The 23,028-nt window shown below is 42.4% G+C and overlaps 1 protein-coding gene across 2 annotated transcripts; it reads left to right on the forward strand.

Annotated features, from left to right (window-relative positions):
• Positions 1-769: 769 nt before the first annotated feature.
• On the forward strand, positions 770-22,111 carry Zcchc8 (zinc finger CCHC-type containing 8). 2 transcript variants are annotated; one of them, XM_021662338.2, is made up of 14 exons: positions 770-1,074; positions 2,232-2,274; positions 4,675-4,749; positions 5,933-6,038; positions 6,925-7,002; positions 10,779-10,882; positions 11,002-11,067; positions 11,636-11,696; positions 12,421-12,563; positions 13,345-13,487; positions 15,073-15,191; positions 16,926-17,012; positions 17,552-17,669; positions 20,719-22,111. In XM_021662338.2, exons 1-14 carry the CDS (start codon positions 867-869, stop codon positions 21,489-21,491), a joined length of 2,124 nt encoding a protein of 707 aa, XP_021518013.1. In that variant the 5' UTR covers positions 770-866; the 3' UTR covers positions 21,492-22,111. The 2 variants fall into 2 exon arrangements, with proteins under 2 accessions (XP_021518013.1, XP_060238357.1); XM_060382374.1 differs by lacking the exons at positions 770-1,074; positions 2,232-2,274; positions 10,779-10,882; positions 11,002-11,067.
• The last annotated feature ends 917 nt before the right edge of the window (positions 22,112-23,028 follow it).

The raw sequence follows: 23,028 nt of genomic DNA on the forward strand, positions 1-23,028 counted from the left end.
AAGCGTGATGACGAATATACATCCAAGCCTAGCGAGACAGGAAAGCAGAAACAAAATTAAGGTGCTTTCTGTTTTTTCCCGCTGATGTCTGAGTACATGAGGGCAGATATATTCCTCTGGCCCTAGACACATTAAAGACAGTTAATATATGTTGAATGAACGAATGATTAACCCACAAAAAAAACCTCATTAGAGAAATATAAAACAGTGTAATGACCTATTTTTACATTCTTTTAAAATGGAATAAACTAAAGTGGCTTGTATCTAAGAGCATAAATATCTGCGGCAAAGCTAGAGTTCCTGTTCCGTCTCTGTCTCTCACTCCTCCTCCCCTCCCTCTTTTCCTGCTCTTTCTCTGATTTTTCAAGACAGGGTTTCTCTGTGTACACCAACAGTCCTGGCGATATAGACCACGCTGCGATCTGCCTGCCTCATGCCTCCCAAGCGCTTAAAAACGTGCGCTACCACCGCTCGGGCTTCTGTTTTCTCCTTTTGACGTTGGGCAAACGCACCACAATTTGTCATAAGCCATGTGTCCGGCTCTGAGTCTTCAGCCTGGACACCTAACGGGACAATCCATATTATCTTAACTCGTTCGGAACCAGTTCAAAAAAATCAATCCCAGTGTGCAATGCAAACAATGAGTCCAGTCGCTTAGAAACCACATATCCCAGGATGCCACGCTCCTGGACTCAGTCGGAAGGAGGTTTGAGGGAGGGCTTGGCGTTCTGGGAGTTGTAGTCTCAGGCCAGGTCCCGCCTCTAGAGCGGCTTTGGAGGCCTGCGTGTGGAGAATCAACCTCCAAGGAGAGCGGTGCCGCCCTACAACCTTCGCCCCCTGCCCTCGAATCTTTCCCACAACCCAAAATGGCGGCCGGTGTGGATTTTGGCGACCTGGAGCTATTTGAGGCGTTTGACCCTCAAGAGGAGTCAACCCCGAAGCCCGTTCACACCCGCTTCAAGGACGACGACGCGGAGGAAGAGGACGACGACGACGAGAATGGGGTGGGCGACGCGGAGCTGCAGGAGCAGCTTCGGCGCTGCGAGGAGACCATCGAGCAGCTCCGCGCCGAGAATATCCTTCCGGCTCGTTGGGCCCTGTCACCTGGGACTTGGGGTCTCTGTGGCCGCCGGCGCGGGCGCGGCGGAAATTCCAAGAGGACCAGCATTCTAAGTCATTTCTCCCGCCGCTCGGCGGGCCGGCGGGAGGAAGTCTCCGACCCGCTGCACTCACTGCTGCGCGGCCTGCGCGCCAGCACCTCCCCGTGAGCATCCTTCTGTACAGACCAGCCTGGCCCCCAACTCAAAGGGGGTCACTGCAGACCCTTAACTGTCGCCTTGCAAACACCTGTCTCCCTCCCTCTGCGGTCACCCGGTTTTCTCTCTTTGCAGCCGAGCTCAAGTTGAGACAGTCGTGTAGTTTTATGTTTGAAGATGCGGGGATCGTAGCTCCGGAATTGAGATATTTGCAGATGTGCAAAAGCTAAGAGTGCCCACTGTTAGGCAGAATCGGGAGCCTTAAATAGTTAGCATGCAAAGGGAAACGGTTAATTGGCGAGGTGTTTTTAATTTTTTTTGGAGCTAGCTTTGCATTGCAGTGCTCTGGGGAAAACGCGCCAAATTTCCCCTTGACTTAATTAACTTGATTACAGAGTTTCTGGATTTGCTAGTATGTTCATTTCCTTTCTTTATTGAATCTGAGTGTACAGATAGTTTTGGTTCAGGTAACTTTCCGTTTATTTATTTTTTTATTTATCTTTTGTAACTTTCCATTTAAAACGTATAATGAACCTCGAGAGTGCTTGATATATCAACTTTTGAAGTCTGATTTTTTCATGATACTATTGTCGTGACCTTTTATTAAGAAAATTTATAAAATAGAACAGAGTTGAAAGGATTGTGTATTTCATATCCGTAGATGCAATCCCATAGTCTCCTTAACATTTTGCTACATTGGCTGCAACTTGTTCCAGGAACACCATGATCTCATTAATAAAAAAGATTAATTTTTTCACGTCTTAGAATATATATTCAAAGGAATTAAAACTGCATTTCAGTCCATTGTCCTGTCCTCCAGCAAACATGTACTCAGTGTTTCCCACAAAATACTTACAGGTTTTTACTTTAAATTTATAACATTTGGAAAACAAAAGCAAGAGTTTTAGTGTTTGAATTTTATTGTCCTGCATAATTGTGTTTCGTGAGGACTGATATTCCTTAACCAGTAATAACATCAAGAACTTAAAAGAAAATTGAACATTCTGACAAGACCCAGGTATGAGATCTTAAAATTACACCTGAGATGCCCATTACGGTTCACATGTCGTTAATCGCAGCGTCTTTGTAAAAAGGTTGTGGGATTTTGATATCATCATTTATGCAGAATACTATGAAGAATTCAGTAATGGTTCTTTATTGTTGACTTAAGAGTTTAAAGTAATTCTTGTAAGTCAGCCAAATGTTTAAACAGTCTTAATGGATCTCTTTCCTGAATCCAGAAAATTTTGCTTGACTGTTCAGCGAAGCAAGTTAAAACCAGCTATTTACATTTCTGGAAGGATAAAATAGGTCTACAGTTACTTTAGGTAGTTGTTTCTTTACAGCTATTATTATTGTTATTACTGTTACTTTTATTGGTGGTGGTTGGTTGGTTTTGTTTTTTTGTGCAGGGTTTGGTTTACTGAAGCAGTGTTTCATCTCATAACCAAAACTAGCCTAGAATTCACTGTATAATTTAGACTGACCTTAAACCTTAAACTTAAATTCTTGTTCCTCAGCCTTGAAAGTGCTGGTATTACAGATACAAGCGACCATACTAGCATTGTTTACACAATTAAAGTACCTTATAAATACAAGCAGGGCAAGGTATAGCATTTTAGTTTTGTTTTGTTGAGACAACTCATTGTAGCTTAAGCTGGGGCCAGCTTACATTGTAGCTGAGGATGACCTTGAACTGCTGATCCCCTCTTCCTGCCTCCCTTCAGGCCTGGAATTACACCTGGTGCTGGCAACTCTGGCAAGGCACAGCACTTTAGAAAAAGTAACGTGCTTTTGAGAAAGTACAGAATGTAAACGTGTATTCAGTCATTGGGCATAACAGACATACTAAATGCTGGCATCTGGATGTGAATTTAACAAGTCGCTAAATTAAATTATTTTATTTTTGAGTCAGGGTTTTAACTTTGTAGCCTTGGCTGGCTTGGAACTCACTTTATATATACCAGGCTGGTCTTGAACCCAGGTGCCTCTTTTGAGTGCCGAGATTAAAAACAGGTGTCACCATCCAGGCCTAAAGAACTAAATTATATAGAACAGTTGGTTCTTTCTTTTTTTTCTGCTCCTTTTCCCCATCCCTTCCTCCCTTCCTTCTTTTTTGCCTGTGTATCCCAGGCTGCTCTTAGACTTGTGGTATGCCTCCTGCCTTAACTTTCCAAGTGCTGGCATCACAGATACGATTCCAGTTGAACTGTGCTCAGGCTTTGAAATTGGCATGTTTCCCTGTGCTTCTGTTTGTCTGTGTACTGTTAGGTCATGACTGAACTTTGAGGTGGGGCTCATTGTGTAGCTGTGACAGTCCTGAACTTTTGAGCCTTCTGTCTCTGCCTCCTATCTCTTGGTGTGACAGACATGCAAGCTGTCTACTGAGGTCACTTATGATAGTAGGTCAGGCCTTACACTAGACATCATTCTAGCGCATACTGGTCTTATCCTGAGAAGAGCAGTGCTGCCTATAATTCCTAAGTTTTGTGACTCTTGGACTGTAATAGTTAAAGCAGTGTGTGTTGGCCTCCAGGAGTCTGTAATAAAATGAAGTAAAAATTCATTCAGTGTTTTAATTTTCCTTTATACTTAAAACCAAATTACTTGGAAACATTTAGAGGTATAGTACAACCTGCTTGCTTATCCTCTTCCCTTGTCCCCTGATTTGTAAGGAAATTAGAAACTAGTTAGAGAAACTTTGTTAAAAACCAGAAAATTAACGTATGGTTTGTGAAACTTTTTTTTTAAATGTTGATATGATTTCTGGGCCAGACATGGTGGTGCGGGCTGTGATGGCCACTTGGGAACAAAGGCAGTAAGATCCCTGTGAGTTGAAATCCAAGCCTGATGTACACTGTGAGTTTCGGGGCTACACAGTGAGACCCTGTATACTTTCTAGGCTTGAGGAGGTAGCCAGATGGTTAAAGTGTTTGCTGTATGAGCAGGAGAACCTGAGCTTAGGGCCCCAGCAGCTCTGTAAAATGGCACCAAAATTGACACCTGTTATCGCAGTGCTGTAAGAGGTTGGGGGAGATCCAGCCAGTCTAGCCAATCAGCAGTCGTCAAATTTTGAGAGAAACCCATCTTTGGGAAGCAGAGGCTGGAGGATCTCTTTGAGTTCGAGGCCAGCCTGGTTTACAAAGTGAGTCCAAGTCAGCCAATTCTACACAAAGAGACCCTATCTCAAAAAACCAAAAGCAAAACAAGAGTTACAAAAGTTAGCTGGGTGTGGTAGTGTAACCTGTGATCACAGGACTGGGGAGGCTGAAGGAGAATAACCCCAGGCATGACATAGGCTAGGGTTACTAAGATCTTGTCTCAGCAAAGAATAATTGTTACCACAAAACTCACTTGCTTATACGAGCTATGTATGTACTTTAATGTCTTCTAAGATTATGTTTAACTTTTGTTTTAGTGGCATACTGGTGAGCAATACTAAGATAGATGGACCATTATTACAAATTCTGTTCATGAACAATGCTATTTCAAAGTAAGTAGTTTTTCTGTTTCTTAAATAAGAGTTTGTGTGTTTTATGAAACTGAATTCTGTAAATGTACTATTTGTATATTTGTATCACCTTTATTCTCTCTCTCTCTTTTAAATTTATTTGTTTGCTTTACCTGCAAGTATGTCTGAGCATGACATGCATGCCTGGTGCCTGTGGTGGCCAGTTGTACTTAGCTATTTGTGTATTGGGAATTGAACCCTGATTCTTTGGAAGAGCAACCAATGTAACTACTGAGCCATCTCTCTGGCCTTATTTATTTATTTATTTATTTACTTATTTACTTACTTATTTATTATGTTCTGTTCTGTTTCTAGTTTTCATGTGAAATGGGCATTTTCTTTTATATGCATTGAAAGTCTAGGAGGAGGATATATAGGAATGGAGCTTTTCATTATGTAACTCTCTTAGTGGATTTTGTTTTTAGTTTTCTGGGATAGGGACTTCTCTTTGTAGCCCTGGCTGGCCTGAAATTTGCACCTCTGCCTACTGGGTGCTGAGATTACAGGCATGCACCACTATGACAGGCTTTTTGTTTTGTTTTGTTTTTTGAGCCATTTGCATGTAGCACCTATGAAGAATAAAAGCAAATATTTATAAGATTATGGGTGGAAGATAGGATGGTTAAGGAGGATGGCATTGGATGGGGGCTGTAAGTTGGATGGTGAAGTGATTCAGACAGTGTAATTAGGTATATCTGCCTGGCCCAAGGTAAATAAGGCAATTATAAAATCTAACAGGTGTCTTTGTCTTATTATTTGTGATAAATATTAGATAGCCCAACACTCTTTATTTTTACAACATACCTATTAAAAAAAATTAAGTGACATACAGAGCTACACAGAGGAATCCTGCCTTGAAAAGCCAAAACAAAAAAGCAAACAAACAAAAATATGAAATATATAAATAAAATCTACTTATTCTCATAACTCTTTGACTGAGGTTCTATGCCAGATACCTACAGAGTGTCAGAATCACACTGCTAATGGTGCTATGATTAACAGTGCTTCTAAGTAGCATTCTGAGTTACAAAGTCACATTAGTGAATGTGACACACATGAAAAACAAAAATAAAATTGAGTCATGACTTTTTAAACTAATGCAAAGGACTTTGCTTGGCTAATGTTTCACTCTGTCCAGGTCTAACCATTTTGCTCTCTCCTACAGGCAATACCACCAAGAAATAGAGGAGTTTGTATCAAATTTAATAAAACGATTTGAGGAACAGCAAAAAAATGATGTGGAAAAGACTTCCTTCAGCCTTTTACCACAGGTATTTTAAACTTGAGGCTTGGTGCTAAATGGGTATGCTTTTTGCTGCCAGCTGCTATTACACTAGAAATATCCTTGAGTCAAAACCAAAATGGTGAAAATTGTGTGCTGGCATCCTTCTCCAAAGTCGGACCAGCACTGCCACCTGGCTGGGATTGGTGCTGCTCTGCTGTCCTGCCTGGATTTAGTGTTTTGTTGTTTTTTTTTTTTTTATTATTATTATTAATTGATTTTATGTACACAAGTACTCTGTCTTTAGGCACACTAGAAGAAGGCATTGGATTCCTTTACAGATGGTTGTGAGCCACCATGTGGTTGCTGGGAATTGAACTCAGGACCTCTGGAAGAGCAGCCAGTGTTCTTAACTGCTGAGCTATCTTTCCAGCCCCCTTGTATTTTTTTTCTGAATGTGTGTCTGTGAGTATGTTAGATTCCCCTGGAGCGAGAGTTACAGACAGTCATGAGCTGCTATGTGGATACTGAGAACCGAACCTGGGTCCTCTGGAAGAGCAGTCAGTGCTCTTAACTGCTATGCTATCTTTCCAGCCCCTAATATTATTTTTGATCCAGTGAACATTTCAGAATTTTGTAATGATTTGAGGTCTATGAGGTTATCAGTATTGACTAGTAATGTTAAATTATACTTTTATTTTTATTTTTATTTTTATTTGGTCCTTCTTGGGCTATTTGTTGTCAAATCTGCCTTGCTATTTGAAGCACTAGATAGTTAGCAGATAACCCTGCCTTGGCATCTAAACTCTAATTATGGCAAGAGGTCTTCTTTATGTGTGTTATTAAGTGAAGAAAGGGTGCTGGGGTTCCTAATGTTTGAAAATCAAAAGGTATTCCTCTTGTGGCTGTTTGTAACACATTTATCATCATCTTAGCCATCCAGTGTTATATTGGAAGAGGACCATAAAGTGGAAGAATCATGTACCATTAAAAACAACAAGGAAGCTTTTAGTGTAAGTTTGGACTCTATTTTTAATTCTGCAGGTGTGTGTTCCTGTGTTTTATCAGTTGGGTGGTTTAATGATAAGGTGGTATAGTCAGTCACATGACTTCCTGTGATCACAGCATTCTTTTGTAATAAACATTAGTGTGGGTGTCATCCTCTAAATATCTGCCGCTTAGTGTTGCACTCTGTTGTGAGGACACAAAATAGCTCATTTGCAAAAGTTGGTGTTGGTTTTGACCTACCTCTTTGTGTTTATCTTTTAAATTTTTGACTAAAAGCCTGGTGGTGGTATGGCACGCCTTTGATCCCACCCCTTGGGAAGAGAGGCAGTCAGATCTCTGGGTTCAAGGACATGAAGAAACTTGAAGAAGAAGAAAAAAAAAAAATCAGAAGTTAGCATCAGAGAAGAAAAAAAAGTCCATGTTACTTGAGTGAAATAAAAATTTAGGGGCTGGGTGTGGTGGTGCACATCTGTAATCCCAGCACTTAGGAGGCAGGGACAGGCTGTGTGTTTGAGGCCAGCCTGGTCTACAAAGGGAGTCCAGGACAGCCAGGGCTACACAGAGAAACTGTCGAAAAACTAAAACAATAACAAAAAATAGAGTTTGTATTTATTTATTTATTTTGTCTATGGTTTGGTTCTTCTTTTAATTATTAAACGTACCTGTGGGTGTGCATGCACACGTGGGTGTGCATGCACACGTGCGTGTGCTGTGGTGCGTTTGTGAAGGTGTCAGAGGACTGTTTTCTGGACTTGGTTCTTGCCCTTCGAGCCTGTGGCTCCTGATATGTATTCCAGTTGTCAGGCTTAGCATCTGAGCCATCTTACCAGTGCAAATTGTTTTATTTGTTCTATGAGGCAAGACTCACTCTAGTCCAGGCTATCCTCAGACTCACAGCTGTTCTCCTGCCTGGGCCTTTGAAGTGCTAAATTTGCAGGGGTTAGCCACATTTAGCTCTAAGAAGGTTTGTGTTGTTTTCAAGACAGAGTTTCTCTGTGTAGCCTTGGCTGTTCTGGAACTCACTCTGTTGTAGACCAGGCTGCTCTTGAACTCGCAGAGACCCACCTGCCTCTGTTTCTGGAGTGCTAGAATTAAAGACGTGTGCCACCACTGCCCGAATAAGGTTTTTTGTTTGTTTGTTTGTTTTTTAATTCAACTAGGTAACTTGCATTTCTCTTCCATCTCAAAGGCTATGGAATTAAAGTAATACTTGTCTAGAATGAGAGTTTTATAGTTATCACTTTAGTCCTTTAGACAATACTGGTGCTTACTGAATGCTGTTTTGTGCCAGAATCTGAGAGGTTTCAGAGACAGCAATGAAAAGAGAGTCAGGGACAGCTCTTGTTTAATGAGTATTTCAGAGGATGAAGGTTGAGCTCCTAAGAAAAGTAAGGTTGGGGATATAGGTCAAGTTATACTTGCCTATCATGTGAGGCCCTGGGTTCAGTTCCCCAGTGAGGGAGTGTGTGTGCTTGTGCGAGTGTGTATGTCTGTCTGTCCATCTGTCCTAGCTACATGAGAGGCTGGGGCATGAAAGTTGAAAGTTTAAGACCTGCCTGGGCTACACTCATGGGCAACCTAGGCTACATTCATGGGCAGCGTAGGTAGCTTAGTGAAATTCTTCCTCAAAATAAGTAAAGAAGTGTCGGGCTGCAGTTTAGTGCTGGAGCACTTACCCCAGCATGTCGAAGGCTCTAAACTCAATACCCAGAACAACTGGGGTGCCTGGGAGAAGAGTGATGCAGTAGCTGTGGATAGGGGCATTGTCCAGTGAGTTGTTGGTGAGTGCCTGTAAGGGCTAAGGTCTGGGTGAATTGAAGGAAAATGTAAGGCTGTACTCTGAGTGAAGAGGGCTCAGTAAATAGGAAAGGGAAGTAGATGCCAGCAGCCAGCATTCAGATTGTTTTCTGCACAGCAAGTACTGGGAGGTCACTTGGGCGCTATTGAAGTGATACTCCTGGAGGTGCTGTTCTTACCATTTTACTGAGAAGGAAACACATGGAAAGCTCAGTGATTGACCAGGAAGTGACAGAGGCACTTACATCCTCAATGAAAACTTCAGGTTATAGTCTAAAAGCCACTTAAGGGTCATAGGCAAAAACACAATGTGCCATGTCTTAATAGGAAGAACTAGACCGGAGTAGGGTCTACAGTCAGTCAGAAGGCTATTGTGTTGACCTCAGGCAAGAGAAAGCAGTAACAGACCAGCATGGTCTTGGATATACTTGTAATAAAGCCAATCAAATGTGTTCATGGTAGGAGAACCCATGAAAGAATAGTCAGAAGAACTCAGGCCTTGGCCAAGGAAAGAGGGAAGTGTGTAGAGGGGCAGCAGGTATGAAGAGGGCTGGGAATTGGTTCTTTTTTTTTGGGGGGGGGGGTTTAAGACAGGGTCAAGGTGTGTATCCCAAGCTGGCCTTGAACTGTGGTCCTTCTGTCTAAGCCTCAAGTGCTGGGATTACAGTCAGATGTCACCATACCCAGCTTCCAGTACCATTTTAAATAGATGAGTTTGAGATACCTTATATGTCCAGAAAGAGGTGTCATGTTGGCATTTGAATATCAAAAAACTGGAGCTAAAGGATCAGAACTCTTTTGTGGGGTTCATAAGCATAGAAATTCTATCTTAGACCCTAGATCTAGGTAAATTACCTGGGGAAGTGAGAGTGGACAGACCACCCTTATGGCATGCTAATCCACAGGCGGTGGAGAGATAAGAGGGACCTAGGGGGCAAAAAGTTTCATCTGTAAATCGGAACTGGGAGTGGCATCCTGAAAGCCTCTAAGGATGGAAAATGTTTCTGGAAGAAAGAATCAGTTATGTCACCACTTGCTGATAGATTGAGAGATGAAGATTAACAGTTGCTCAAGGGATTAAGCTGCTGAGTCCTTCCTTAGTTTATTTGTCAAGCGGCTAGTGTAGTGATGGAATGAAGCAGTGCTGGAAGTGTTCTGGAGAGGGGGTTGTAGACAGTGGAGACTGAAAAAGATCCGAATACAGCAGGTGAACCTTAATTAAATCCTGGATTGGGGTAACGCTATACAAAGCAGTTTGAAGAGCCAGGCGTGGTGGCACATGCCTTTAATCTCAGAGGAGGCAGAGGCAAGTGGATCTCTGAGTTTGAAGCCAGCCTGGTCTATAGAGAGAGTTCTCTACACAGAGAAACCCTGTTTCGGGCGGGGTGGGGGAACATTTTGGAGGTAGAGAAACTTGAATGTAGAATTGATGTAGGTGATACTAGGAAATTACTACTGGTTCATAGGAAAATGTTCTTAATTGTCACTCTGTCTGCAGCTACCTTAAGTAGCTAAGTAAAAAGTTGGTGTGTGTGTGTGCATGTATACATGAAGAGTGTCATGCACAGAAAAATTCAGACTTACTATTTATTCAGTCTAGGTTCAGGGGGCATGAATATTTCTTGCATTGTATTTTCAACCTGTCTGTATGAAATGGCTGCAAAAACTTGGTAGTAGACAAAGTAAATGGGAACCAAGGAACCAGAAACCAAATGCAGGCTCTGATGGTCTTGCTGCAAACATGAGGTGTGGAGGGACCTGGGAGAGTCAGGCTTGTGTTTGAGACAGCATGGTTTGTAGTACTGATGGTACCTGTGTCACTTTATTTGCACGTCAGTCCAGCTCCTGTTTAGGGCTTTATTTCCCAGAGTCAGTCTGTTAATGGGTAATCATAGACTTACGTTATCATAGACTTACGTTACTTAATGTTTTTTTTTTTTTTTTTCTGCTTAAATAGCAATATTTTTTGACTTGTTTTCTGCAGGTTGTAGGAAGTGTCCTGTATTTTACTAATTTTTGCCTTGATAAATTGGGGCAACCGCTACTAAATGAAAACCCTCAGCTTACGGAAGGATGGGAAATACCCAAGTATCCTACATAGTGAATGAAGATCTTTTATGCATCTTGCCACTAAGTTCACCTTTAAAAAAAAAGCTTACCAAATTTTGCAGACTATGATAACTATTCCTTAATAAAATTCACTAAAGGTACCAGCAAGTCTTCAGCCACATTGTTTCTCTAGAAGGGCAAGAAATGCAAGTAAAGGCAAAAAGGTTTGTGTGGGGCGTTGTCTTGTTTTACTCTTTGTTTCCTAATACTAGAACTGTAAACTCTATCAACTCTTAAAGTTAATATTCTTGTTGCTGGTTTGATATAAATTTCACATGGAGCTAGAATCCTGCTATCTCGAGATAAATGTTGAATGTTTAAATTGATCACCCATTTCTTGGAATTCAGGCCTGCTGCCTGGGAGGGTGGAGAGAAGTTGCTATGGCTGGCGGTATGGTTACAGTCTCAGAACCATCTGCCTTCTTCCCATGTCACCTGAAGGAAGTGATGCTCTGTTTGCTTTGATTCTTCTGTTACTAATCACTGAAAAAAGCCGAGAGGTAGCAAACGAGTGTGGAGCAGGCTGGTTCTTGGTTAAAAGACTACAAGTGCTGCTTGTGTAACTTAAGTACAAGACACATCACTGTGCTCAACAGTTGCAGATACTGTGCACCTCGTCCTCCACTGTCCCTGGCACTCCGATGCCATCAGAATGTATTGATTTGTTTTTCTGTTGTCATGTACATCATGAAAATCTTTGGATTTCTGTTGTTTTGTGTTCTGACCTGATAGGCCAAAGCCTCACTGTTTCAACTGTGGTTCTGAAGAGCATCAGATGAAGGAGTGCCCAATGGTAAATCTCTCATAAGCAGAATGTCTGTGAACAGTAGCTGGTGGATATGTTATTGTATATGGCTCTGATTAATATGCATGAAATTCCTGTGCTACATTCATTTGTGCTTTAATCTTTTAAAATTCCTGCTTACATTTAAGATATTGAAATTTTTCAAGAAAATAGCATAATGTTCTGTATTTGAGGTAAATGAAGTATGAGTTAATTTTTGGGCAGTATATTTTAAAAAGTTAAAGTTAGGGTTGAGGATTTAGCTCAGTGGTAGAGTGCTTGCCTAGCAAGCAAAAGGCCCTGGGTTCGGTCCTCAGCGCTTAGGGGAGGAAAAAAAAAAAGGTTAGAGCTGGGTGGTAGTGGTACATGCCTTTAATCACAGTACTAGGGAGGCAGAGCCAGCTGAATCTCTTGAGTTTGAGGCCAGCTTGCTTTACAAAGTAAGTTCCAGAACAGCTAGGGCTACACAGAGAAACCCTGTCTCAAGAAACAAACAAACAAACAAAACTAAGTTAAATTTAGGTTTTGATAACACTAAAGTAAAACAATTAAAGTGACTTTTTTCTTGCTTGCTTTTCAAAAATGTCTGAACACTTTTATGTGTATAATATACATTAAAACTAGAATAGTCTATTTTATGCTTTACATTTCAAAAAGTGAGTATTCTTAGTAAATTTCTGAGCTATTTCTAAATTGCTTGATACCATTCTTTTCAAACATTATTATGATTTAGCCTCGGAATGCTGCTCGAATAAGTGAAAAGAGAAAAGAGTATATGGATGCCTGTGGTGAGGTAAACAGTCAGAGTTTTCAGCAGCGCTATCATGCAGAAGAAGTAGAAGAGAGGTTTGGAAGATTCAAGCCAGGAGTTATTAGGTACCTATTGTTTTACCATGGGGTATCATTTTCATTTTCTCAGTATTTGGAACATGCTGTCTTTTCTGGGGATTACAAGAATATAAGCATGAGCCAGGCCTGTACATTTAATCCCAGCACCCTGGGAGGCAGAGGCAGGAGGATCTCTGTGAGTTCAGGGCCAGCCTGGTCTACAAAGTCCAGGACAGCCAAGGCTACCCAGAGAAACTCAGTCTCAAAAAACAAAACAAAGCAAAAGACAGAGAATATAAGCCTGTGTAATAAGTCTGTACAGAATACATTCTTCTATTCAAACCTACTTATCAAAGGCTTGATATGTGTCATACTTGATGCTATATATTATGGGACAGACATGTTTTAGCCAGACATGGTAGCCCATGCTTGTGATCCCAGCAGCTGGAAGTCTGAAGCAGGACAATCCTCATAAATTCTAAGTGAGCCTGGGCTACAGAATGGGAGCCCTGTTTTAAGAAAAATCTGGATTTGGAGAGAAGGCTTGGAAGTTAAGAGCGCTGGCTGCTCTTTCGGAGGGCCAGGTTCGATTCCTATTGCCCACAGGATGACTCAGAACTCTATTTGTAACTCCAGTTCCCCGGGATCTGATGGCCTCTTATGCCCTTCATGGGCACCAGGTGTACATGTGTGGAATGGGCATGCATATAGGCATAAACACTCAGACATATAAAAATGATAATAAATCTTTTTAAAAAGAAAGATGCCAGAATCGTGTTTTCATGCAAATTGGGATTCACCCTCTTTTCTCCCCTTTATTTTTACTTAGTGAGGAACTTCAAGATGCACTGGGTGTGACGGACAGGAGTCTTCCCCCTTTCATCTACCGCATGCGCCAGCTGGGCTACCCACCAGGCTGGCTCAAGGAGGCTGAATTGGAGAATTCAGGGCTTGCACTCTATGATGGAAATGGTACTGTATGTTTGCATAGAGAAGTCACTTACGGGTCTTTTATTTATTTATTTATTTTCTCTCTCTCTCTCTCCATGTTAGTTAAGATTATTAACCAGGGATGGGAGAGATGGCTCAGCCGTTCAGATCACTGCTCTTCCAGAGGATCTGGGTTCAATTCCCTGACATGCATGCAATACACATGAAAAAGAACAACAACAAAAAAGACTATTAGCCATAAGCTGGGCATGGTGGTGCACACCTTTAATTTCAGCACTCGGGAGGCAGAGGCAGGCAGATCTCTGTGAGCGTAAGGCTAGCCTGGTCTACAAGGTGAATTCAGGACAGCTGAAGTTACACAGAGAAACCCTGTCTCAGGGTAAAAAACAACAACAAAAAAAAACAACCAGAAAATTCCAGGATAGCCAGGGCTGTTACACAGAGAAAACCCTGTCTCGATAAACAAAGTAAAACAAAAAAAGAGAGAGGGAGAGAACGAGAGAAGATAGAAATATCACATCGCTATCTATTGCTATCTCAACTTGGTCTGTGACCACTGTGTCCAGATCCAGAGCCCTGCAGGTAGTCCTGAAAAGCTTTGGACTGTCTTAGGATCGGTAACATAAACCCATCAGTGGCAAGAGACACTTGGTGCTTCACAGTGATATGGGAGGCAGAGAGAAAGGATCGACTGTGTAGCTAGTTAGCAGAAATAGCATGAGACCCTGCCAGCCTCAAAAGCAAAGGGGCCAGAGAAATGGCTCAGTGGGAACAGGCATGTTCTGCCGTGCCTGATGACCTGAATTTTGGTTCTCAGGATCCACATGGTAGAAGGAGAGGCCTAACTTAACAGATCGTTCACTGACTTCCACACACTTACCATGGCACAGACATTGAAAGAACTTAGTGTTGTTTCTAATGTAAGTGTTTTGTTCTTTTGGGAATGGGATCTTTTTTATATATGTTTTAGTTACTTAGTTTGGGTTTTGTTGTTTTGTTTTTTAAAATTATTCCAAGATTTTATTTATTTATTTAACATGTGACGCTCTGCCTGCATATACTCCCACATGCCAGAAGAGGGCATCAGATTCCAGTATAGATGGTTGTGAGCCACCATGTGGTTGCTGGGAATTGAACTCAGAACCTCTGGGAGAGCAACCACTGAGCCATCTCTCCAGCCCTAGTTTGGGTTTTTTGAGACAGGGTTTCTCTGTGTAGCGCTGGCTGTCCTAGAACTCACTCTGTAGACCAGGCCTGCTTGGAACTCACCTGTCTCTGCCTTCAAAGTGCTAGAATTAAAGGCATCTGCCACCACTACCCAGCTAAATCTTTTGTTGTTTTTTTGAGACAGAATCTATATCCCAGGCTTGCCTGGAACTTGCTGAGAGTTAGAGCTGACCTTGAAGTCCTGCTTCAGCCTCCTAAATGTTGGGGTCATAGGTTGCCATGCCCAGAGCCTATTTAAATTTATAATGGTTCAGGAAAATGACAATTAGACATTCTCAGACTAATTCCATTATAGTATTTCAGCACTTTCCTTGTGTGGTTTGATGTGGGGAGGGACATGTTTGGTGTCTAGCCAAATTAACTTTTTCCCCCCTAATAGATGATACTGATGTGGAAACAGAAACTGGAGAAATACAGAATAAAAATGTCACTTATGATCTCTCAAAATTGGTAAACTATCCAGGGTTTAATATATCTACTCCCAGAGGTATTCCAGATGTAAGTACATTTTAAAATTTTTCTTTTGAAATGTGATAAAGATTTTCAAAATATTAATATATGTAGCAGTTTGTTACATAAAGAAGTGAGTGAATTCATAGTGTGACCTGTAGTCATAGTACTTGGGAAGAGGAGGCAAAATGAAGTGAGGCTTTACTGGCATGTTTCAACTTTTCATTTGTTAGGCAGGTCTCGTTGCAGACTGGCCTGATCACCCTCCCTCCCCCTCCCAGATGTTAGGATTACAGTGTGCAAGCACATTTTGCTGCATCCAGCGCTGACGTGGGTGCTGAGAGCCAAACTCAGGTTATCAGGCTTGTGCTGCAATTCTTTATGCACTAAATCATCCCTCCCAAGACTTTTTTGGTTTTTTTAGACAAGGTCTCTCTGTATAGCCCTAGCTGTCCTAGAACTCACTCTGTAGACCAGGCTGGCCTCTAACTCAGAGATTCGCCTACCTCTGCCTCCCTAACATACATTCAGTCCTGGAAATTTACTCAGAACCTCTTTTATGTGCTAGTGCCACTTGTTACTGTGCTATATCCCAACCCTGGTTTCTCTTATTAATTAGAATAGTAAGTGTAAAGCTGTATTTGTCAAAAGTGTGGGTTTTTCTGATACCTCCTAAGCAAAATGAAGAAGCAAAAGTTAGTTGGTCAGGCCTGGACAGATGATTCAGTGGTTAAGAACACTGGCTTCTCTTCCAGAGGTCCTGAGTTCAATTCCTAGCAACCACATGGCTCATAACTATCTATACTGGGATCTGATGCCTTTTTCTGGCCTGCATGTGTACATGTAAATAGAGCACTCATATACATAAAATATATACATACGTACATCTTTTTTTTAAAAAAGTCATCCCTTTATTCCCAGTACTTGGGAGGCAGAGGCAGGCAGATCTCTGAATTCAAGGCTAGCTTGATCTATAAAGTAAGTCCAGGACAGCCAGCCAAGGCTACACAGAGAAACCCTGTCCCGAAAAACAAAACAAAGTCAGTATAATCCTAAAACTGTAGCAGCAACCTCAGTCAGAGTCTGAGCCTCAGAAGAACACTCAGAAGTACGATGTTGTATGATGGTGCACCTTTAATCTCTGTGAGTTCCAGGTCAGTGGACACTACATAATAGACCTCAAAAAACAAACAAACAAAAAAACAACCCAACACTATTAGGACTATTTTGAAACCAATTTCTTAAAGTAGTCTTTTAGGTAGTCGTACAGGTATTTTACTTAAAAATGACTACCTGTTATACAGCTCTTCCGTCTGTTTTTCTGTGTTGTTTTTTTTTTTTCCTGTTTGTGGTAAATTTCTTGCTATATGAATAGCTGTTTCACATTCACTGTTGTCTGTCACCATCTTTCATCCATGTTTCAACAGTGAGCTGCTTTGATGGTGGTGGCAGGTTTTGGTCTTGGTTTTTTTTGTTTGAGATGGTTTTGATTCAGTGATGTTCCTTCTGCCTCTTCGAAGTCCTGGGGTCCTAAGTCTAGTTTTACAGTTTTTATTGCTATTGTCTAGTTTGCATACAAAGTTTCATTGGGACATTTCTATTTGGGGATATTTAGGAGGTTGTTGAAATGGGTTCTTCCACTGTAGTGCTGAAAAACATTGAAGTTACTGTGTTGCTTAATCTGGCCTGGGATTTGCAGCAGCCCTTATGCCTCATGCTAAAAGCAAAATCTCAAAAGGGTGATGTTTTCCAAATCCACTAATGTTTTTTCTTCCTTCTTAGGAATGGAGAATGTTCGGTTCCATACCAATGCAGGCATGTCAGCAGAAGGATGTGTTTGCCAGTTACCTTACTTCTAACATCCAGTCGGTAAGAGTGAGTGAGTGTGTGTGAGAGAGAGAGAGAGAGAGAGAGAGAGAGAGAGAGAGAGAGAGAGAATATGTGTGTGTGTATGTGAGAGAGATATTGAGAACTGAACCTAGGACTTCAGATGTGCTAGGCAAGCCCTCTACTATTAAACTCTATTCCTAGCATCAGTACATAGATTTATTTTTTTTTTTAATGTATGTGGGTGTTTTATCTGAATGTACACCTGCATGCCAAAAGAGGGCATCAGATCACATTATAGATGGTTGTGAGCCACCATGTGGTCACTGGGAATTGGACTCAGGACTTCTGGAAGAACAGACAATCCTCTTAACTGCTGAGCCATCTCTCCAGCCCAGTACATAGATTTTAAGGGCATAGTTGGCAAATGTTTGTGGTTCTGAGATTTTACAGTTCATTTGTATCTTGCTGTTCTTTCTGGTTTATATTGTAAAAGCTATTGCTTGGTTGTGGACTGGTTTAAGTATGGGTTAGAGGTTCTCTGCCCTGTCTCACTCTTGTTCTTGTTGGTTACTCACTAGCTGAGCATGAGGTCTAGCAGCAAGCGGTCTTCCTCTCAATCCAGCCCTAACAGTCCCAAGAAGCAGCGGAAAGAGGGCAGCTCAGCAGCCTCCCCTGCAGACATGGAGCTTGACTCAGGTAAGTTTCGTGATTTTGATTCCTTGAGAAAGCAAGATCAGTCTGATTGCTCTTAGGTTTGGTACGAAGATCAGAACTTCCCCATACTTACTTTCCCAATCCTTAGCTATCAGAGCATTGCCACTGTCACTGGTAAAGCCTAAATTGGAAGCCACACTTGAGGAATCTGGCTGGAGTACAAACACCTTTAATCTAGGAGACAGGCAAGCAGATCTGAGTTCAAGGCCAACCTAGTATAGAACATGTTTCAGGTAAAGAAAAGTATAGGTCCAAGTGTGGTCGTATACGCCCTTAATCTTAAACAATGAAGATAAAGTTAGTTTGTAGAAGGAAGCACCCATGTTTGAAAGTGTCTGATTGAGTGGCAGAAACAGTGACAAATCAGAGAAAGACTTGACAGAATAAGATATGCCCAACAGAGGAAAGGGAACCTACTTAAGGAAGCTACACAGAGAATGAGAGAAGGGGGGAGGCAGTTTTACAGGGAGAGGTTGTGTGAGAGAATAAGCTAGACATAGGTGAAGACCAAAGGAGCCAGAGAATGAGAAAGAGCCAGGAGATTAGAGCAGATTGCTGAGTTAGTTTGAAGCCAAACAGAACAATTCAAAGGCTGAGAGAAATAGGCAGAGAAAAGTTCTTTTACATGTGGAAGGCAGAGGGACTGGGTAGCCAAGTCCCTGAATTTGGCAGGCTCAGGCAACCACAGTGCCACAGCTTGTCCAGCTCTTATGGTGGGGCCGCATTCTGGAACAAGCAGCAAAAGGGCGTACATGTTTCTGGCATGTCCAGTTTCAAGAACACCTGAGCCACTGGGCAGGTGTAGGGGTGTAGACAGATGAAAGCATAGTGGTTCTATGACTTGGTTTCCTCCCAGGGGCCATGCACTCTTGACACAGATTGCCCTCCGACACACTGTGTGTCTATTATCTCTCCATGCCTTCCCAGGGAGCCTGTGCTCAACCCGGGGCATGGTGGTCCGACAAAAGAGCCCAGTTTCCTGCCTCAACCACTGTTCATTCTTGTTTGCCCGGAAACTTCTGGTTTATAGTCAGATAAACCCCAGAGCTAGTCTGGATCCAAAGCTAAAATTTTTTCCACTCCAAAGTCTGCCTGGCTAGTTTTGTCTTGTATAGCAAGGCGGATGTTCTGAAGTGAGGTAAAATGACAACTTTATGAGAGAATGGATTAAGAAATACTGTGATAATTAGCCCAGCAGTATAACTGGTAGAATATATGCCTAGCATATGTGAGTCTTCCGGTTTGAACACCATCACTGATGGGGAAAAAAAAAAACACTTAGAATAAGGTATAAATAGTGTACTTTGTTCCAAACTTGAATGTGAACACTCCCCATTTTTTAAATTTTCAAATGAAGGACTGGATTTTGTGGTTCAGTGGGTAGAGTTATTGCCTGACCCATGAAGCCTTGGGTTGAAACTACATAGAACCAAGTATGGTCACATGTGCCTGTAACCCCCGCATTCCAGACATGGAGGCAAAAGGAGCTCAAGTTCCAGGCCAATCTAGTGACATAAAATACTCTATCAACAAACAAACAAAAACTAAGTTTTTAGTCCAGCATGGTAGCACATCTTCAATTTCAGCATTAGCAGAGACAGGTGGATCTCTATGTGTTCAAGGCTAGATTGTCCTACACAGAGAGTTCCAATTTAGCCAGGTCTACAAAGTGAGACCCTGTCTTAAAATAATAACTTTTTTTTTCCACCAGGACTTCACCATCACTTAGGGATTACAGACTGTCACTGTATTTTAAAACATATAATGTACAATAAATGGTACATAAGAGAACAACAGTGTGACATAGCTGCCACAGAGCTGATTACAGAACATAGTGATAACAAATTTGAATTGTATCTTGAGGAGAGAATTCTAGGCCTTAGCAGAGAGTTGAGCAGGTGCAAGAGGAGCACTTGAAGAGGGAGGAGATGCACACACAGAAACATGGCTTGGAGCCTGTTAGGCCAGCAGCAGAGAAACAGCTAGACAGTAGAGGTGACCAAGGAAAAGCCAACAGGCCTCTTGCCACTGCTGCATGTGCTGAGCAGACGCTCTGCCTCTGAGCTATATCCCAGCCTCCTTTCTTTCTTTCTTTTCTTTTCTTTTTCTTTTTTTTTCTTTTGTGACAGGGTTTCTCTGTATAGCCTTGACTGTCCTCGATACAATTTGTACTCCAGGCTGGCCTCAAACTCATAGCAGTCCACCTGTCTCTGCCTCACTATCGGGATTATAGTTGTGTGCCACCGTGCTTGGCCCCAGCCTCCTTTCTGCTCTTATTCTAAGACAGTACCAGAAAGATATCTAGGCTGGGCTTGAACATGAGAGTTCTTCTGCCTCAGCATCCTTGCTAGTTGGGTTACAGATCTGCACTGTCAGGCCAGGTTGAGAAATTCTGGATCATAAAAGACTTCTAGGCATGAAGCAGTGCTGGACTTCATCCTTTAGGGCATAGATGGTGCCTAAGGCTCTCATTAAACTGTTTCATAAGATCGGGTGGCTGTTTTAGAAAGAGGTATCTGGCTAGCTTGGAGAATGGATGTAAGGAGGATGAATCCAGGAGTGAGGGAGGCTTGCTTTTTCTGACAATGTCAGCAGATCTGGAATAAGGTGGTGACCGACATGGTAGAGGAAAGTGGACTTCAGGGAGCCCATTGAGTGACAGCACCTTCCTAGGATCTCTTCATATCTCCATGACTCATGTTTCCTCCATCTGAAACTACATGTAGTACAGGGTAGCTCTCCCAAGGATTTGATTCACGTTCCTTAGCGCCCAGATCCAGAGCACGAAGACATCCAGCCATGGTGATGGCATCTGAGAGTTAAGGGTTTTCCCTTTTTCTGTTTTTTTGAGACTGTAGCCCAGGCTGGCCATTTGAGTGCTAGCATTTACAGGCATTGGCCACCATGTCCAACCCTTTTCTGCCTTCTCAAAGATGGTTGTTTATGGCCATTCTATCTCTAGGTACCCCCAAGTTCAAATAATAAATTTGTATGAAGTGCTATGACTCCTAGAGCATCTTTCCCGTTTCAGATGTAGAGGTTCCTCCTGGTTCTCAAAACAGCAAAACGTTTCAGTTTCAACCACCATTGCCTCCTGGCACACCTCCTCCGCTGCCACAGGGAACACCTCCACCTCTCTTCACTCCTCCACTCCCTAAGGGCACCCCACCGCTGACTCCCAGCGACTCACCCCAGACCCGACCCATAGTCATGGATGAGGATGCCCTGACTCTGGAGGAGCTTGAAGAGCAGCAGAGGCAGATCTGGGCAGCTCTCCAGCAGGCTGAGGGAGGCAACAGTGACTCCGATGTTCCTGTGGACACACCTTTAACTGGAAATTCAGTCGCCTCCTCCCCTTGTCCAAACGAGTTTGAACTCCCTGTCCCAGAAGGAAAGGCCCTGGAAAAGCCAGTGCCGGCTGAGCCCCAGGGGCCAACTGCTACTGTGGAGACAGCTGGACATGAGCCTCCCTCCAGCCCAGTGGCAGGGGCAGCAGTGCTCTGTCAGAAAGAAGAGGAAGTCACTGCAGAGGGGGACCCTGGAGATGCTCTTCTTGACAATGGTGATGTGTCAAACTGTGACATGAGCAATGGAGGCAGCCAGCAGCTCCTTCATCTGGACACCCAGCCTCCGACAGCTTCAAAAATCCACAGCCCGGTACCTGACATGAGCAAGTTTGCCCTTGGAATAACACCCTTTGAATTTGAGAACATGGCTGAATCCACTGGAATGTACCTCAGGATAAGAAACCTGTTAAAGAATTCTCCCCGAAATCAGCAGAAAAACAAAAAGGCTCCCGAGTAAGGCCCCGCCGCAGCGCTGGCTGCGCGATGATCTGCAGCTCTGCGTTGTCCCCCTGACTGAGATGACAGGTGAAGCCACTTCCCGTTTGCCCTTCCCACCTTCCAGAATCTGCCCACAGGTTAACTGTGATCTCAGCCCAAGCCTGTTTTATGCAATGAAGGACTGGGCATGCGAGTGTGCTGTTTTATTCTCACTGGCCATAACCTGGGGTGTGCACATGAGCTGGTTCAGAGATGGTTGGTCTGGGGTATACCGTTTGTGGATCGTGAGTGTCTGTCAAGAGGGAAGGGTTTTCTTTTGTTTGTTCTTTTTTTTAATGTCTTTTGTAAATTGTTTTCCCTTTCTACATTTTGCTATTATCCTGTATATATAAGCTTAATATATCACTTTTTAAAAGAAAATTCTAACAATTTTAAATTCACATTTCAATTCCAACACCAAATGAGAAAAATCAGGGATGAGCAGCTTTATCCTGCTTGGGTTATTTTTGTAAGATTTTCATGCATGAATTTTAATAACACTTTTACTTTTTGTAATTTAATTATTCAAAAATGCTTCCAATAAAGGTGTGCTCACCTTTGTGTACAGAGGTTTAATAAATTAGTTTTCTTACATATGAATCAAGACTTTGGGTAGATGTGACTCACAGTTAATTGGTTTTTAAACTTGGACAAAAATTATGTGGTTGCAAAGAAACTGGACGTTTGGACTGCTTTAAATGGATCCAGCCTTATGTGTAATAGTAGAGACAGATTTGTTTAATTGTTTTTAGAAAAACGTGGAGGTCAGCTAGCCTTTGTTGAAGGTAATGTGGATGTGATCCATAAGGTGATAGTAAGACATGAACTGAGTGTGACTGTGTAGTGTGCCAGGCTGCAGCTGAGTCTGGTTCTCTGGGTACTGTCGTCTCTGCCACGTCAGGCTCAGGAACACTAGTGTTATGCTGCTCCATAGCCAACAGAGGGCGTGAAATGCTATCTGTCTGGATTTAGGTGACATTTTTGAGAACTTGAATACTTACTTGTTGTAAACAGTAAAGTCAAGGATCACAAGAAAGAATGAATAAGGCCGCCACATTAGAAGAAAATGTAAGTACTTGGATCTTTTCTGACTTGTGAGTTTCCAGTGCATTCTTGAGGGGTTTACAGGATACTGTGACCTCCAGCCTTTCTAGCAGGCCTGTTACAAGGAAGGGAGGTCAGGGAGGCATAGAGGAGATACGGGGTCTTGTCAACATTTAACATTTTTTCTCTCTCATTTCTTTTTCTTTTGAGGTAGGATATTGCTTTGTAGCCCAGGCTAGTCTTGTTCACAGTCTTCTTGATACTACCTATCTACTGCTAGGATTACAGGCAAAAAGACATGGTTCTTTTTTAAAAACATTTATTTATAGGGTAGGGGCAATTCCTTGGCATGCATACAGAGGTTAGAAGACAGTGTGTGGAGTTCTGTGTTCTCCCCCCATCATTATGTGTCTCCATCAAGCACCTTACTTGATGGGTGAGCTCACCATCGTGAAAATGACATCGACCTCTTC

Source organism: Meriones unguiculatus, chromosome 4 (genome assembly GCF_030254825.1).
Source record: "Meriones unguiculatus strain TT.TT164.6M chromosome 4, Bangor_MerUng_6.1, whole genome shotgun sequence".
Lineage (NCBI taxonomy): Eukaryota > Metazoa > Chordata > Mammalia > Rodentia > Muridae > Meriones > Meriones unguiculatus.